This window comes from Melospiza melodia, chromosome 1 (assembly GCF_035770615.1).
Source record: "Melospiza melodia melodia isolate bMelMel2 chromosome 1, bMelMel2.pri, whole genome shotgun sequence".
NCBI lineage: Eukaryota > Metazoa > Chordata > Aves > Passeriformes > Passerellidae > Melospiza > Melospiza melodia.
Genome location: NC_086194.1, coordinates 39,649,588 through 39,668,505, shown reverse-complemented (window position 1 = coordinate 39,668,505; position 18,918 = coordinate 39,649,588). Strand labels below are relative to the sequence as shown.

Genomic DNA, 18,918 nt, shown 5'->3' with positions numbered 1-18,918 from the left:
TTAAAATAAACTCCAAATCACAGAATCTCCTCCATGTTCTTGATTAGAACTCCATTAATTTTGTTCTCCACTAAACAATGCACACTCTGTAGTGAGCATTCCATAGGAAGAGGATAAACCACAACTTTCTGAAATATGGATTAATTTCTTTCCTTGGTGACTGGAAGGGTTTGTCATGTGGGTGGTCAAGAATTACCAATTTGCTCTTGTACCTCCCTCTTCAAGGGGAAAGCACCTTGCTGCAAACAATATTTTCGAACTGATTTTATATATGTCATTGATAGGCAACCCAGGTACTCATAGAGGTTACAGCTATTTTTCGTTACCACTACTACAGGAACGTGAGTTACCATCAGGAATCAGCAGATGGCAGTGCTGGCTTGGATGACAACAGATGCCACCCTCTGCACCGGGACACAGGAGTCACACATCACTGACGTCTAGGAGCCCATCAATGCTTTTAATGGGTTAGGGTTAGAGACACATAAAATCGGAATGATTTTGTACTAAAGGGCCACTGCCAACAAAGATTGACTCTTGTGTTTCAAACACTCACTTGTAGCACCCAGTTTGTGTTTCAACAACATGGGCCAGCTAAACAAGGTGTGTTTCTACTGCTAGTCCAGATTTTGTCAAGGAGAAGAGAGACCAAGTGATTAAACCAACAGAAATTTACAGAGTATTTTGGAAATTATCTCAGAATTCACTTTTTGTATTTTAAGCCTATGATTTTAATTGACAATCAGCCTTTTGAGTTCCCTTCAGCCCCAGTTTGGAAGTATAACACATTTTTTTGCTAAAGAAGGTTATCACCAATGGCTTCCATGTGACTGAAACCAATGCAGATGCATGCAATTATATTTATGAGTAAAAGCTGTGTAATTGGGCATCTTGCTGTAAGAAAGCTCACTCATGCAGGTACCCATACACTGCTTAGCAAAAACACAGCAGGACCCCATCTCCAGAGGTCCCTCCCAACTCCAACCATTCTTTGAGGTATCTCAATGCCCTTTGTCAGGCAAACAATAGGACTGGTTTCTTGACAGAATGATTTCAGTACTTTTTTTTCAAATTATCAATAATAAAACCAGTAACTATCACCAGTGGAAAACAAACCTTTAGCATTAAGTGGCTTATATAATACATATAATATTGTTACAAATATATATAATATGTTAAAGGAAAGCAAAACAAGTAGAACATAAATGAAGACATGATCATGTGTGTCCTTTTGAAATGCACTAGAGTTCATGCAGTACAATACCTCCACAGATGAGGCAGATGGCACTAAGGAGACCTGTTTCTGTATCATCCATTTCCAAAGGCAGGAGCTGGTTGGCAAATGTGAACACGAGATCAGTCAGTGGGCCAAATCCGGCGTTGTGCATCTGAGTTCTGTTTAGGGTAAGGCCATCTGAAAAGGTCATGGTGTCTTGTTCTGGTGTGTATCTTGTGCAAATTCTAAGGATCTGTGGAAAAAACAGAAAAATGGAATCTGAAGAATTTAATCCATGAGAGGTTTGTTGCATTTTCTCAGTGTGGCAAATAACAGTGAAGCGTCAGTACTTGGACATGTCAGAACAATCTGAAAAATTCCAGTTTGTGCAGTTCTAGCTGCACAAAAACTCTCAGGTACAACACAAATATACTCTACTGACCATGTGTATTCCTTGTAACACAAACCCAAGGACAGAAATTTCCTCCTAGTTATGAAATGATCAAAACTTTGGAGCAACTCTCACCACGCAGGTCACCACCAGTGATATCCACAAAACCAGTTCTTTCATTAGTCTGCCACCTGCACCTAACTATAAAATGTGACTGATCTGATGAACTGCTGATCTGATCCCACGAGATCCTGAGAGCATCTCACCTCTTTGAACAAAGGCATATCTCACTGATTTTGGGGACTGTTTTTGCACAGCAGCACTTCCCTGGGTTGTATCTTTGACAAGGACAATGCTGTGGGAGCGGAAGCTTGTGGGAGTGAGCGTGGACAGCTGTGAGCTGCTGAAGAGGCAGAATTTTGGGCTGCCCTCCCCTCTTCTGCAAGAGCAGATGGGCAAACACTGCTATGGGGACACAGCCCTCCATCTCCCCAGCAGCTACAGGTAGGGTTTCCTTGGAGCCCTGCTTGCCTTGTCAGCCTGGGAGCTCGCCCCCAGCAGAATATCAAACTCTGCACCTCCAAACAGCAGCACACACGGCTCCTGGCTGTCTGGCCAGTGGTCTGAGGAGTTGGCCCAGCTTTTCCTCTTTTACAGAGGTTGTTACTTCTGCGTGCTGTAACACCAAACCTCCCCACCAGCCTGTTGGCTGCCAGCCTTCCTGCAGGCTCTGGCGCTTCCCCCTGCGGAGCCCCAGCGGTGGCAGCCCCTGCCTGCCTGGCGCAGAGCCGCCGACAGCGCCGCTCGTTCCTGAGCACGCCCAGGCACTGTTGGCTTTGGCCAGTTCCCTTGTGTGCCGACAGCCACCCAGCGCTGACCCCGCATGAAAGAGCCTTCGAGGGGAGGACGGGGATTCACACCTCTAACCGGGCACGGAGGAATGCAGAACACATGAATAAAACACCGAGGATGCTCCACATTTTGTTAGCAAATGCCTCCGGGGTAAGGGCAGCGCTGTCACAGCAGCAGAGGTGGCAGCAGGGCCAGCGAGGGAGCGTGTGCGCAAACGCTTCCCTCCCAGAGCACAGCCAGGGTGTGTGCCACCATTTGTGCCACCCTCTGTGGTGTGCCACCCTCTGTGGCGGCACAGGGTCATTTGTACAGCTGCAATTAATGAACACGGCCGTAAGCACCTAATAAAAGAGGCGTCCATCATGTTGACATATTTCTGTTATGTATATCAGTGCTTAATGTTTAAAATAATCCGAGGTGGGAGAGGGCTTGTGCCGAAACTAAACTGAACTGAAAGCCTGCCCAAGTCAGGCTGATTAGCTGAGCTAAGACTACAGCTGTGTTTTTTCAGGGCTTGACTGTATTTATTTCCCATCCTACTTGGTTTTAAAGATACAACAAAAAAGATTTACATGAATATAAGAGAGCACTGGGAGAATTTAATTACTCCTATAGCTTCTGAGGCTCTGAGTCAGAGGCCCCAGCACATGGCAGCTGACCAGTCTGGGCTTGGTTCTCCCACTTTCATCTCTGCCTGGCAACACTGCTCCAAATAAATAGGGAGGAGAATGAGAACACAGTCTGTAGGATACCTAAAGGGAAGCTTTCATTTCTCTTCTTCAGTTCCTTGGTAAGAGACTTAATAAGGTGTATTTCTGCAGATGGATCTTCAACTATTTTCTGTCTCAGCAATACTCTTATCTCACATTCTGGGTATACCTTGAAGCAGTGAAACTTTGTATGGTTGGACAGGAATGTTTGACATTGTTGCCTTACCCCCGAATTAGAGTAAGTTTTTGAAATTACTTGAATCAATGACCAAGAGTCACAAATACAAGCACACAGCACATTAATTCCTCAGTGACCACAAATTTCCCATAATATATGCCATCTTAAAAGGCTGCTAGTTGCTAGGTTTTACGTAGTAGCCAATGTATTGTTCAGGATCATTAGAAAAAATTAACATTATGAAGCACAGCACCCTGTAAGTAAGAGGCAGCATCTTTACCACATTCAGAACTGCCAGTAACCACGGGCCATGCTCTCCCCTTTAGTTCACAGTGGGTTGCTCTTTTAAATCATTAAAAGATTGTACAGAAAGCAGAAGAAACATGGAGAATATCTGGTGTTCCAGAAAACAAAGATTCCAAAGTTACATATTACTGTGACACCCAAGAGCTGCTCAGTTCACTTCTCTAAAGGCATGCAGGAGGAACTGGAGTGCAGCTCTTCCCACCTGAGGCCTGCACAGACAGTAGCTGCCTTCCAGTAAGGATGCATGGCTGAAGAAGGCCAGGTATCCAGCTTTGGGAGGAACAAGGCTCTGTACTCCTTACCTGGTACTGCTTTTCCCTCAGCTCAGCCAGGCCGAAAGGCAGCCCCTTTGACTCCAGTGCTATTTCAATTGGTAAGCCTTAGCAAGCAGTTCCTCCCTCCAGAGCCTCAGGGCTCCCTTCCCAACAAAAGAGCAGAGCAGGACTGGGAGCTTGATTGGGCAATGCCATGGAGTGTTCCCCAGGCTGCCTGCAGCTTCCCTGGCAGCTGCCCAAGCAGGGCTGGAAGATCTGGATCCCCCAGATCCTCCCTCAGAGGGCAGGTCTGGACACCAGCTGCCACAGAGGGACTGGGCTGCCCTGGAGCGATCTCCCCAGCAGCCCAGAGGCTGAACACACCCCTGCCACCATGCACCAGGCTCTGGCTCCCTCGCAGCAGAGCTCCCTGTCCTTGTCTCCCAGTGCCACAAGCCCCTGGGGCTGCAGGACAGGAGTGCTCAGCAAAGAGCACTCCTATCCTGCTGTTAGCTGTTACCCCAGGGCTAAAACAGAGGAAGAACTTCCAGGCTGAATCCTCACTGGGAACAAATTTGGGTGAGGTTACTCAGCCTCAAGCCAGCCCTGTGGGCATGCACAGAAAGGGACCTGCGGGGGGGCCCTGCAAAATTTGTAATTAAAATTGAGCTACTTCAGGCTTAGGCAGCAGGTAGGACAGGTTTTAGTTGAGGGCAGCCTTCAGGCCTTTGGATCCCAAGTGCTGCTGCAGCCATCAGCTGGGGGAGCCTGCAGCAGCTCCGCTGGGCACTGGCACAGCTGAAGATCAACTATGTGTTTTCAGCAGTGCACTTAACTTGACTGCAGCAATCAGCTCTCAGGTTTCCTCTGCATTCCTTTGACATTATCCCACAACACGCTATTATTAAACTCCAAGACAGATCATTTGAAATGGTGTTTTACTTATTTTTTTCTTTCTTTTTTTTAAATTTCTGTCCTTCATCAGGATCTGTGAAACGCCATGGATATTGCTGATTGTTGCTAAACTGTTCTTGGGCAAATTTCCAGTGTCAAAGTAAAGCTGATTTCAAGCTCATATTCACTGAAGAACATATGGGAAACATCAGCACTTCAAAATAAGAAATCACGATATCTTTCTCCATTTTAAACTGAACTCCCAATGTCCTCAATGTTGTTTAGATTTTGCAACCAAGCCAAGTATTTTAGTTGTCACTCTGCTCTTAAATGCCACTTGCAGCCATAAATACAGTTTTCCCTCACTATTAAAGGGCTCTTTGTTTTAAGGAATATTTATATATTAAAGCATTAGGGATTCTTATGAGCCTGTTATAAAGTGCAAAACAAAAACCCTACCAGAGGCACAAAACCAAAGTCAGCCAGAAAGTTGCATTTATGACGTTGCTGCTACCACAGAACTGTTACTCATTTTAAACAGATTAGGTAGGGAAAGCTGGGCCTATTTTTTAAGAAATCCTTTTGTTAGACACTAGCTGCCTCAGCTGGCTGGAGCAGTTCCTTGAGAGGAGAAACCCGGGCAGGTGACTCTGAAGCAATGATGCCTCATGGCACTGCCAAACCCCGTCAGCACAGCTTGTTCTGCACACACCAATTCCTGCCTGGCACTAACGCACAGGGCTTGCAAGAGAAAACAAAAATTACATCATTAAGGATTAGCATTCAAGGGCTTCTCAGGCTTTTATCCATTAGATTTAAGATAGTCTGGACTCTGGATTCTTTCCACATTTGTCTTGCCAGCGAGGCTGGGGATGCTTGGCTGCTGCTGGGCCAGTGTACCAGCAGACAGAAGCACTCACTTTTACAAGTGTTATTGACTGAAATTTAGTAATATTTATCCCTACAACTTTTGGCACCAGACAAGATATAAATTCCACTATCCTCATTTGGCGCCTCGAGCTGCTTCAGGAAGCTTGATGTTTTTTCCCTTCCAGAGTTAGTGTTTGTTTGTACATAAAACAATTCTTTGGCCCATACCCATCGGAGTTTACTGAGCTCCTGGCACCACTTCTCTTGTCAGCCTGTTTAAGAGGGGCTTAAGTATCCATAGCCACAGGAACCAATTGAGCAGAGACCTTGGCAGGGTCTAATAATGCTCAAGACTCTCTACAGCTGGTGCTGAAGGGCAGGCGGGCAGTGGAGGGGTCCTGCTGGCAGGGAAGCCTGGCCACCCAACCTGGGAGCGCCACGCTGCTCCTCCCACGTGCTGTGGCTCTGGGAACACGTCCAGGGCATGGCAGAGCAGCAGGATCATGAGGACACACTGCTGAGGCTCATGGCCCTGCTCAGCAGAGCTCACACAGCAGCCACTGGGTGCTTGGTGCAGCAGGAGGGGCAGCAGCGCTCGCTCTGCATCTCAAGGCACCACAAAACAAAACACTCATAACTAGGACAACTGGCTTGCTGGGGGGGGAATATGTGCTATTAAAACTGCTCCAGTACTGATGTTCAGCTTAAATAGAGAGCAGCACTGCAATTCTGATTATGTGCAGGTGATGCTGCTTTAATGGATACAGCATTTCACAGGCAGCGCACACTACGCATTACTGTACCATTTTGGTAATGGTAATTATCCCATTTTCTTTTTAAGCAGCACATAAAATAGTCACATAAAGTTTGTGTAAATGTCACACAGGAAAGTTAGGACTATTAGCCGTGCTGTATCTGTTCCTGGCTTTGGAAAAGCCTCAGCTCCTCCCAGCTGCAGACTCTATGGTGCTCACTATGCCCTGCTCGCTTGGATGTGTCACCTTCTCTGGCTTTGTGAAAAATAAAAACAGAATGAGCAGGTGATCTGGAATGACAGGCCTCAATGAAGTTTATAACTAGAGCTCGAAGGTTGCCAATGGCCACAAAGTAAAAGTGATGAATCATATTAAAGAATCAACTTTACTATCCATTAATTAGTTGAAATAAAGTCACTATATACCACCTGCTTCATTCTCTTTTTCTAATCTGACAACTAGGCTTTTATTTGATCAAAGTGCCTTTATCGAGGCACTTCAGATAAAACCCCTACCAAAAAGGGGCCCCTCAATTTTTTAGCCAGCGTTGGCAATGGCAGCACTGAGTGAGCTGCTGCAGGGACCCTGTGCCACAGGGGCTGTGCACGTTCCCAGGGCAAGCTGCCACTGCCCACTCCAACAAAGAGCATCAGGAGCTCACAGGATTACAGAATTAGGGTATTTGTTATCCAGCAGCTCTGGAGCCAGGGCGTGGCACAAACAAACAAGGTGGCAGCTTGAGGGGGGAAGTTTTAGGAGTAAGAGGTTTGGATGAGCGGGTTCTTGCCATATCCTGGCTCCTCCCCATCCTTTATGGATAGTTTCTGTATTAACTATTAGTTATGGGTTACAGCAGCACAGCACAAAGCAGTTCCCATCCCCTGCTGCTGGCAGAACACACTCGAGGCAATGCTGCAGTTTTTTGATCACCATCTGCCTCTGGTGTGAGGGGAAGGTAACAGAATCTGCTGGGGACAGAGCTGGTGATGACAGGCGTGCAATCGGTAACGAATGGCCCTGCCCCACCGAGGGACACTCCCAGCAACAATGAGAGGCTGACTCTGAATGAGTGCCTGGATTAGGGAACAACAAGAGGTGACTCTCAAGCATGGCAGGGCAACTTCAACCTTCCCTTTTTCTATAGGCCAAAGAATGAAACCCCTTCCCCTCTCCTAACCCTCTTCCTCCTTCATCAATGTCCTCTTGATGCGATTCTTCCAAACAGCTTTTGACAAAACAAGAGGAAAAGGTCACAGCAGTTAATGTCCCCCTCAACATGATCCTGTTTGAAGCAATGCACTTTTAGAAATTCCAAGATTAATTACTTCAACTTCAGCTTCCCTAGTTTAAACTCCCGTGTCATGACAAAAAATATATCTACAGTAGCCATCCTACAAGATGCTTCTAGACTGGCCAAGCTTGGCTCCATGAGGACCTGAAGGTTTGTGCTCAGAATGAAACATTTAAAATATGTTTACATTGAACCTACTGTTTTACTGCAAGTTATTGCTACAACCAGTAATACCAAGCATATTTGCCACTAAAAGCCTGAAGACCTCTGAGGTCTTGAAAAAGAAATGCTGAGATCCCAGAGGGCTCCTCTGAAGGTCAGCATGACAGAAACAACCAGAGACAAAGGGAAGGAAGACAGCTTTGCCTTGACATAGTGGCAAGGCAAGGTCTGGAGACAGACTCCCAGCCCACCTGCTCAGTTCCCTCCTGCAGGTTGCATGTTTGCCTGTTTAAAATTAAATTGCATTTAGCTACAACCTGCAGCGAGTCCATTACATCGGCCACTTCCATAGATACCTGCAGCACTGGAGAAAGCAGGGGGATATGAGTGCCAGAGGCTTGCATCTGACAGGATCCAGGCACACCAGCTTCCCCTCTAAAACCTTAAAAACACTAATTGTGAAGACTTGTGTCTTATTCCTTAAATTCCCTCATGAGCACAGGTACAGCACATTCCTAAACCATTATGCAGTGGACTGTTCCTCTAGGTATCCTTTATACACAGGATAAAGGAAGGAAGGATGAAGGAGAAATGAAGGAGAAACAGATGTCTCTTCAGTGTTAACAGTAAAGAAAATTTTCCAAAGTTACACATGCCACAATACCAAAATGTGTAAGGACTCATTTTGAAAAGTATGCTCATCCCCCAAAACACACCTCTGTAGGTGTGCTGGAGTCATCTTCTGACCACACCAGACTAACCAGTAAGTTCAATTTTACAACAGTAAGGTCAGGGCCATATTTCTCCCCCCTCTTCCTGTCAATTGCAGTAAAAAGAAGAATAGAAAACACATTAGCAGGAGAACAATGATGTTAAAAATACATACCAGTATATCCAGGCAGGCTGCTTTCAGTAGAGTTATTTGGTCTGCAATGGTCAAACTTGTAAAGCCTGGCAATCGCTTTGCAAATTCCACTATTTTAATAATGCACTTTGTTGCAAGTTCACTGAATTTGTCCCAAAGCCCAAGGTCCAGTCGAACCCGATGATCTGCGCTGGAGTTCTGGAAAGACAGACAGACAGACAGAAGGCACCATAAATCAACAACGTCCCTTTCAGCAATCGGTTTTCAAGGGAAGGAAACAACTAGCACGTTTTCCTTCCAGAAGTACTTTCTATTAACATTCCAGGCATTTTCTGCAGCTTGCTGTCGGGATGATGCTGGTTTTAAACTTGGATTAATCGCCTGAAAATTCCTTGGATACTTCTCTGTTACTTATGATTGCAGAGGCCATCTGTACAAGGAATACAAATGAACTTAAACATTTCCAAATGCCACCCTCATTATTCTTCCTTGCCATTATATAATAAGTGCATTGAGAAAGACAATTTACAGTTGTACCCCAGAAAATATAAATGAACAGTGGAACAAGAATATTGGGTCCTCCTCTGGAAAAAGCAGCACAATATTTGGAACATAGTTTCACATACTTAAGGTCTTACAAAATTGGTTCTGCTTAATTTCTCTGCTCTGTGGCTCTGCCACAGCTTTCTGAAGCTACAGTCTCCCATGACTTACAGAGCATTTATTTACATAATGCTAAGGAAAATCCCATGTGCCTTGATGAATGCTACGTGCTCATTTGATGGTGCATCCAACATACATCCCCTCTGCTGGAAATGTAACAAGGACATTCTGGTGGCATCTTTCAGAGAATGTTTATATTCACATACCTCAAAATCTCCATCATTTTCTAGAGTGCATAGGAAACTTGTGTTAAGTTTGTGATCAAACTCACATTTTTATATATTTGGAACAACCACTTAACCCTTGGAAAAGCTGAACATGTCAGCCAAGAACAGTCTGACTCAAAATCTGCTGTGACCCAGTTGATGCCAGCCCACAAAGACTGGTTGTCATGAGCAGACCTGGTGAGTCCATTCCAATCCATACAGGACTCCAGCAGAGTGACAAGAAACAGGTAATGACAGAGCTCTGAAGTACCCAAATCTCCTTCTGCCCTCACATGCAGTGTATTGTCAGCATTTGATATTTAGGATGGCGTCCCCCACTCCCCTGTTTCATAAGGCACCAAGTTCAGAGTGCATTGCAGCTGCCTTCAGCATCTGGGTGATCTCCTCTTCACTGCAGGAGGAATTTTACCTATAAAAATATGCTCAGGCAGTGGCTTCCTCCCCAGCTGCAGAGGAAGCCCATGTGATCAGCCGCCTCAGTCCCAGCTGGTTGAAGTTAAAATGTTAAATTAACTTTAAAATTAAACTTAAATGAGCAGAGTCTCAACCTAAAAGTCTAACAGACATGGCAGATTAAATAGCCATCAAAAAGCATTCAAATTACACAGATCACACTTTCGTGGAGGAAACATTTCCAATGAGCCTGCCACCACCACTGCTGATGGTGAGGACATCACCTCTTAGAAAACCACTGAAGCCATTATCTTGTCAGCTTTCTTTGGTTCACGGGAAGGACACAGGGCTGGAAGAGGTTGGTGGGGCAATGTGGAGTGAGCTCAGCTTGGCTGTGATGCTCTGGACCCCATCCCAGCACTGCCTTCACAAGACACCACCACTACCATCAGTCATGAAGGGGAAAGCCCTGACGGGTCCCCAGGGCGCCACCAGCCTGACATTCACCCTCACTGGGAACAGCGTGGAGATTTGAGCCAGGAATATTTACATTAGGCCCTAATTGGAAAAAATAAACGCTGACTGTGCTGAGCAGTCTGAAGGAGCATGCATGCTCTTTCCTGCTACCCTTCTCTTTAGGGGATAATTAATTCATTTCATCATTTCTATTTGAATTTTTATTCTGGGAACTTCCTCTATTTTCTTTTGGGTTTTTTTAAATGACAAAAGAAAATATCTCCATAATGCTAAACCTAAAGTATTGCCTTCAAAATGGTCCAAAACTAATGAGTTAACAGTGATTGTAATGCCCTTTGAAACATTTCTCTCAGCTACTGGAGTATGCATCCCTCAGATTTATTTTATTTCATCCTCAAGGACCTTGGTGAAATACAGTACATTGGAGGAAAAATAAGATCAAGATGTGCAGTCATTCAGGCTGTAATTAAATTTAATAGGCAGTTTATCCAGTTCATAGAAAGATGGCATAGCAGAGAGCTACACAAAGCAGAGCCTAAAGCAGGAAATCATTTTACAATAGGGTATCCATCTGGAAAAAAAGACGTTGCATGAAACCAGCAAGTGTGAACGAAATCTTCATCAGTATCATATGAGGTTACTTTATCATGCTGCAGTGCCAGCAACGGGAAGTTTGACGTGTCTTCTATTAGGAGTAATGCACGGCCGTCGTAACTAATGTAAATCTAACTCTCTATTATGCAAACTGAAGAGAGGGGGCAGTTAATAAAATACAAAATAACCAGGTGTTTTATTTGCCAGGTGCCAGATCCCTCAGCATTGGAGCTAATGTGGTTTGCACATTACCTCTGAGATGCTACAAATGGAAAGAGTTTTAACATTCTATCTGTTAATGAACGCCAACACAAGTGTCACAGGAAAGAGCTGGATTTTTAGCAGCATTTCTCAGTATTGAAAAACCCAAACTGACTCAATATCTATGTATAGGTTGAACAATAAAACACAGGGTTAAAAAAAATGCACAACAGAAACAAAAATTCTTATTAGATTTGCCTGGAGATCTCCTCTATCCATGCTGTGAAAAAGATGCAGACGCTATGACTTTTCCTGAATATTTTACTGAAGCAGGTTTTTGGGTGTCTTTTCCAGGAGCAGTCTCACATGTTTTTCAGGCCTATGCACCAGTGCACATATGGTGGAACAATACTGTAATGCACCCTAGTGGCATCTTTATCAGTGGAAAAGCCCAACCTTGCTATGAAATCCAATTAAACAGCCATTTTTGCCACATAAATTGATCCCATTTTTTCCATCATTTTTGTTTTTTCATTGCAGGCTGCTCTGTATCCACATTAACAATATGGGATGAGGTACTCGTAGAAACATACACAGCAGCAGAATCCCTACTGTCTTTAAAATCCACTTTACAAAGGAAACAAGGCTCACAGGGGCACTCTGCCCTAATCAGGAGCACTCGTGATGCCTCTTTAGTAAAAGCAGCAATGCACTCCAGCTCCAGCGAGGTCGCTGAGGACCACAGCACATGTCCCTGCTCAGTCCCAGTATCAGGAGATACACACATTTTTATATATGTATATATTCCTCTTCAATGGCACTGAACAATAGCTGTGTAACTTCTAAGACCAGCACTTACAAAGAACAAAAGGCTGTCAAGATGTGGAACCTCTTCACTTCCAGCTAGCCAAGAGCAACCCAGGAGAATCTGCAGCACGGGTCTGCAGAGCCAAAGTTGTTTTGTGTTTTATCCTCCCTTTATCACAAGGCTGGATGCAACACAGCTGTAGACTTACAAATAATACCACTCTCAAGGGACAAGCAGTATAGTTACACTCAATTATACTATAAAGTATGACATCTCCAGAGAAATTACTCAGGCACTCTCTCTTACCTGGATGACAGTAATAAAACAGATCTGTTTATGATAGACTTTTGGAATCCATTACATTTAAACAGCTTGCTGATTCTCATCATTGGTAGAACTGTACTTGTCACTGCCCACCAAATGCAACTGTTAAGCCAAATGAATTTAACACAGGGGCTATTCTCCCATTATTTTAAGTAGACTTCTATTAATTATGCAAAGTATGGGGCCACTTTTTAAACAGCAGATGGATATAAAAAATAATTGAAAATGCTTCTCCAAAACCATTTTAATAGCTAAAAATACACAATGGTAGCAGAAAAAAATCACCATGTAACCCTTCCCTCTGGGAAATGCAGGCAGCAGTCCTCAAGAGTGACAGGAGCCAGATACACAAGCCAAATGCCTGAACAGGTTTTTATTTTTACTATATCTCTGTAAGGTCTCTTTTATGTTACACTCCTATAATTTTTTGCACTTTTTAGCAACAAATGAAATCTTTTAAAACAGTCTGAATGATTGTGTAACCAAAGGCACTTCGGGGCTGCTCGTGCATAACATTTTCTTCCATCCACCATCCTTGTCAGTACACAAATGAAAGGCTCACAAAATCCAATGGAATCCACATTGGTTAGAAACACTCACTTCTCACCTCTCACTTAGAGAAGGTTATAAAAGCAATCTGTGTGCTCTGTAGTGCGAGCATGCCATGCCTCATGACTGACAGCATGCAGAACCAGGCACAAAAGCAGGACTGGGGGCAATCTTCCACATGTACTAGATAGTTACTATCAAAAAAAGCAGTGTGGCATAGGCTTTTAGCCTATAGGCTCCCCTTGGACTCAGCACTTAGAAAAAGGGCTCTGTGCTCCTTTGTTTTTTGATTTCTGGTCTCTGCTTCAAGTGTCTCAGGTTGTTGAGGGAGCCCTGCTGTTTGATCCGCAGCTGCTGGTGGTGTCCAGGCACCAGAGCTGTGCTCGTGTGACCAGCACACACAGCTTCCACATCCCAGAGCCTCTTGGATCCTCAGTGCTGCAGAAAGGATTATCCCCTGCCCCTGGGCTGGCAGGAGGCTGGAGGGGAAGGTGACCCTTATTCCAGCCTCAGCACTAATCTGTCCTTCCCACATGAGCTCTTAACACTGAAGTCCTACATAAAATGCCAAAGTGGCTGCCAGACCTTACCTAGATGAGAGATTTATACACTCTGCACTTCACACACAGACTATGAGAATGCAGCAAGAGGACAGTATTTAGCACCACTGCTATTAGTTCTCATGCAGTGTTTGAAGGACGCTGCATTGCTCTCAAAGATTCAAGGTAAGCCAAAATTAACTCTTTCAGCATAATTCTGTTATTGCAACTTGTTCCATGACAAAGCAGGAGAGGGTGAGCCCTGTGCAGCAGTTCCCTGCTTTGGACTTCCAACAGAGCAAAGCTGAAAACAAGAAATCTCCTGCCCCAGGCTGTCCCATCGGGCTAGAGATATGAATGACCAATACCCAGCCTCAGAAAGAGTGCAGTCAAATCATGGCTACTCGTGTTCCATAGACAGCCCAGATTCATCTGCTCATTACTGAGATCCAGGTGCTCTCAACAAGGGCTCTGAAATTCCAACAGAGGCATAAACTCCCCATGGAGTTCAGACAGAACCTAAGGACGAAGGCATCAGCAGTGGGTGTGCTATGCAACAAGGCCCTCTCCAATTTCATCCACTTGTATCATTTCAAGAGCTAAAAGATTAATGATACTTCAGCATCCAGTACCTAATGCAAGTGTAGAGGTGCCAAGGTTTATCTTTCAACCCTCGAGGATCTTTGGCAATTCCCAGGATGCAGTGCAGGGCCATCTGCAGAGCACTCTGCTAACTCCCAGCTAAGGTGGAAACACATTCTAATGTGTTCCTGCTGGGAAGGACCAGAGAAACATGGGGAGGACAGGCTCCTTCCCCAGTACTAACCAGTTTACATGGGGCTCAGATTTAAATGTGAAAAGTGCTGGTGAAAATACTGTCACAACATGAAATATGTACCTTTTTCTAAAATCACACCATATGTACTTGCTTTTCTTGCACTTAAATACCAAGTCTTACACTCAGACTTCAGTTTTGAGCCTTGCACTCTGTTTTGTAAATAGGTTAATATGCCATTAAAAAGCACCCTGATTGCTGAAACAGTGAATATTGTGGGCACACAGGGATTTGCCTACATCACTCTGAGAAACTGAATGTTTGTTTCAATAGCAGAAAATTTACTCGAACCAGAGAGCAACCCAGTGAGAGTAGTGTTCCACCACGCCTCTGAGGACTGGTCCCAGATCTTCAGCTGGGGCTGCAGGGCAAGAACCATGGAGGCAGCTGTCTCCTTGCCCCAGACATGCCACACCACCCCTAAACTCCTGCTCTCAGCAATAAGAGCACATGCCTGATTACCTCAGGATGTTTTGCACACCCCTCTGAAACAGTCAATGCTGCTGCAACCAACAGCAAGCCCAGACTCAGTAGTCATTTCTTAACTGATAAGGTTCTAAACATTACCTAACAGTTATTTTTCATAATTTCTTTTATTATTGGATTTGCAAACTTGATGTTCAATTTTCTTTAATCAATTAATTTCACTGACTTTCCCTGTATTTAGCAATATATATATATGTATTGAAGAAAAATTATTTCCCTGACTCATGTCTGGAGAAATTCCCACAGTACTGAGCTTCTTAATGGGGGGGCTGATTTTTCACTTCTAAAAGCAGCAAAACTTTTTGCTGTTATGGGATCTTTTGGTAGACTGGAAAAGGATGTATAATTTTTTGGGGCTGTCATGTGCAGAGCCAGGAGTTGAACTCAGTGATCCTTGTGGGTCCCTTCCAACTCAGGATATTCTATGATTCTAGGAATAAACTGCAAATGAGCGTTTTGGAAACTGTTTTACTTAAACATTTCATATTTTCCTTGACCTTGGTAGCTTTGGGACTATCACCAGTAATCCAGCAGCATTTAAGAACTCCCTACACCTGCAAAGTTGTAATCTGCTGATGCACGAGCAGAGATCACATCTTTGGGAGCCAAGAAATGTCTAATGAATGATGGAATGTCACTGACTCATGGTCTCGGAGCTGGTCCTTTGGCTGGATTTATCCTCCAGGAGTCTCTGGTGATACGGCTAAGTAGCGCTCACATCTAAGTGCAATTTCTCTCCCCAGCAGGCAGGCAGCCTGTGCACACACACCTCTGGTTTTTTCCTGGCTTAGGAGGTGTAAAGAGTGAATCTACTGCTCCATCTATTAAAAATGTCCAGGGCCTCCAAAACTCACATCATCCAGGCACATCCAGAAGGCTCTGTGCCTCAAATCATACTCACCGTAGTGTATTTTCCCAGCTGGCAGAGCGAGGGGAAGGTTTCCTGGTGAGCTTTTCGGATCTTCTCAGTGAGATCATCTAACTCTGCTGTCATTTCATAGTTTTCTGTGGACTCCTGCTTTGAAGGTTCCTTCTTCTTTTTGTTCCTGTCATTTCTGACAGCTGTAAGAAAAGCAGAGATACAGATCACATGGGGTTATTCGGATCAATCTATGTTGCTTTTGCTGCTCTATTTCAAATCACTGTAAAACGCTGCTATTTTAAACACACATTATTTTAGCTGAATATAAAAATGTTATATGCACAGAGGACATTAATTGCAGCCTACTCATTTAAAAATAATTTAAGAACTAAATGTAGTGAGCAGTGATTAAACCAAACTTCCACAGGGGTTTGTTGTGGGTGTGCCATCACAATCCCACATTATCAGCCTTCCAGGAAAGTCTACTGCAACTTCTTATGCACAGTGTCTTAGTAGCTTTGTGAGGTGGGATTTTTCCGCTGTAGAACTACAGTTGTGCACGGTGGATGGCGAAGCCCTCTGCAGTGAAGCAGACACTATTTTATTGGATGTGAGCAACACTAGAAAAAGACAGCAAATGTCTTTCTTCTTAAGTACCTCAGCATGGAAGATAAAAAAGCCCCACACTAATACAAACTCCACCAAACAGAAGTTATTTAAAAGGAAAGTTAAATGTGAAAACAGTAAACAAAAGAAGATGAAACACGTTAAACTCAAGTTCTGAAGATCAAAGGAGAAGCACAAATACTTGAAAGAGAAAAAATGGCAGTGAAGCTATCTAAAGTTGCTTGCCATCTGCTTCTGCACTCAGATCAGCCTTCTACCTTCCCCCGGCCGTGGGGGATTACTGGAAATATGCATTGTGCTCACTCGTGCTGTAATTGATTTCCCACATATTTGTGTTTTGTAATAAAATATGACAGCTGCTCCATCACCATGCTGCTCTTTGTTCTTTTAATGAAAATAGCTTAATTTTACAAAACGTGCCCAGGAGATAAGTCCATGTCCACAGTATTGCCAGTAATTGTGAATTTTATCAAGAGTCTTGCTGTTAGCTAAAGCTAACGTCTTAAGTGTAACCAGATGCATAAGGCTTTACAACAAAGCCAAGCAAAATCAATCCCTCTCCCCAAAGACTCCATGTCAATATTAAACACCCTGAAGACTAAATCTTACTGGATAAATAAAACCAATCTTAACATTGTTAGTATTCAAAACCTCACGATATTTAAAACAAGGCCCTAAACTCGGAGGGTGCAGCTGGTGGGTTTGGCACTTGTGAGCATGGCTGGGGATTTTGGATGGCCAAAGACCTGCTGATTCTTATTTGTACTGTCCTGCCCCAGAAAGTGCATCTATCTGTGCCAAAGGGAGAGAAGCACAAAGCCACCTCCATGCCAGCTCTTTATCCCTGTGGGTTCCCCAGGCCCATCTCCACATCTTCTGTGGTCGCCTCCTACATGCCAGTGAACCACAATAATCATAAAGAGCAGAAAAAATAGTGGGCTGGGCAAGCATCAGAGTCAGAGGCATCTACAGAAATAACATATTGTGTGTAATAGAAAACAAGGAGTAGAGATGTGGTGAACATTTGTTTCTCCTTCACAAGGCCATTAGGCACACAGTCCATGCAATGTATGACTCTGGTCTTCTCACTAAAGGTCTGAATTTGCAACTGAGAGAATTCTGACACCAGTCATGCACATTTTAAGCATGAACTTGACTTAACTGTGTGACAGACCTCACTGAAGTCAATAATGTGCTTGGCTGGATCAGGGCTGGGTTGCTGAGCACCACACTGGATTAAAACCTAACCTTGAATTCTGGTGTTTGGAGAACACAGACCCAAAGGAGACCAGCAAGAGTGGACCAAAAAGGTTATTCCTTGCAAAGGTACAATGTTATCAGTGCAGTCAGATTTAGGGGGATGGACTGGTTGCTCCCCACTTCCTTTTACAAGCTTTCCCCTCAAGCAAATGCTCTGATTTGTTTGCTGGACCCCAGGGCAGAGCACAAGCACCATGTTTTGCACTGAAAAAACATCCAAGACCCAGAGCTATGTCTCGAGTGCTGCAAACTGCCACTGCACTTCAGAAACAAATCCTAATCACTGCTGTACTTGGGAGATAAAGGAGTTCCTTAGAAAACTCTGTAAACTCCTACACAACCACAAAGAGCAATAAACCTTTGTCACAAAGCCCCAGTTACTTATAGCTCTACAAGCTGACTGACAAATTTGCCAAGCAGGCGGCCTCAACAACCACTTCCCTCAACAGTTTTGAGCTCCTCGTGCAATTTGAATGCATTATTCAGGCCAGGCTTCGAAGCAGGTGCCAAGGGGTCCCTGAGACCAGGAGATAACTCTGGCAGGAACCCTGCCACGCTCCTTTGCTATCCCAGCACTGCTCCTTCTGCAGTGTACGTGAAGTTCCTTTCCCTCCAAAGGCCACCATAGGGACAGCTGCTGATCAGTCCTCATCACCAAATTGGCCCAGCTCTGTCCTCTTTCTCTTTTGGTGCAAATCAGAGGGTAGAAAGGGGAGAAGTAAAACAGCCTGAAAACTAGGAACATTTTTTGTTACTCATTAACTTTCTTATATGATTCTGATAGCTTTTAAAATAACGAAAATCCAGAATAATATATATCTTCTTACTTTATTCATTAAGACTGCATCAGACCTGTCAGTGTTTCCATATTCCCTGTAAGACAATGGATTAAAGTGCTGATGTATAACACCCAAGCTCCAAAAATATAAAGCATTTCAATAACACCGAACTATTGGACAGATTTAACTACAGTTATAAATCAACATGCAAAAAAAAAAAAAAAAGCACAGAAAGACCTTAAGACAAGACTATGTTTAAAAGAGTTAAATAAAAACATATAAACACACACACACATTTATGCAGTAAATTTAAAAACCATCACTGCTCTGGGAACAGGAACTGTCACACCGCATGTGGGAAGGGTTTTGGATTACAGCTTATGCTTATATTACATAAATCACACCTTTTGGTATCTTGATCTTTACATGCATATGATCACATCAATCCCCGATGCAATTCCACTGCCTTTTAATGATGATACACCAGTGATGAATCTGTGTCACAGTTAATGCTGCCGTGGAAAACTCAGGTTATGAATTTCATTACTCG

The 18,918-nt window shown here is 44.0% G+C and overlaps 1 protein-coding gene across 7 annotated transcripts in view; it reads right to left on the bottom strand.

The window, feature by feature from the left end:
* The window catches only part of RARB (retinoic acid receptor beta), a 313,198-nt gene that overhangs the window by 4,789 nt on the left and 289,491 nt on the right, over positions 1-18,918 (bottom strand). For all 7 annotated transcript variants that reach the window (XM_063154628.1, XM_063154663.1, XM_063154646.1 and 4 more), the window contains 3 exons: positions 15,742-15,902; positions 8,766-8,942; positions 1,265-1,469 (listed from right to left, as the gene is read on the bottom strand). In XM_063154628.1, the coding sequence (XP_063010698.1) occupies positions 1,265-1,469; positions 8,766-8,942; positions 15,742-15,902 (543 nt within the window). The remainder of the gene's footprint in view (positions 1-1,264; positions 1,470-8,765; positions 8,943-15,741; positions 15,903-18,918) is intronic.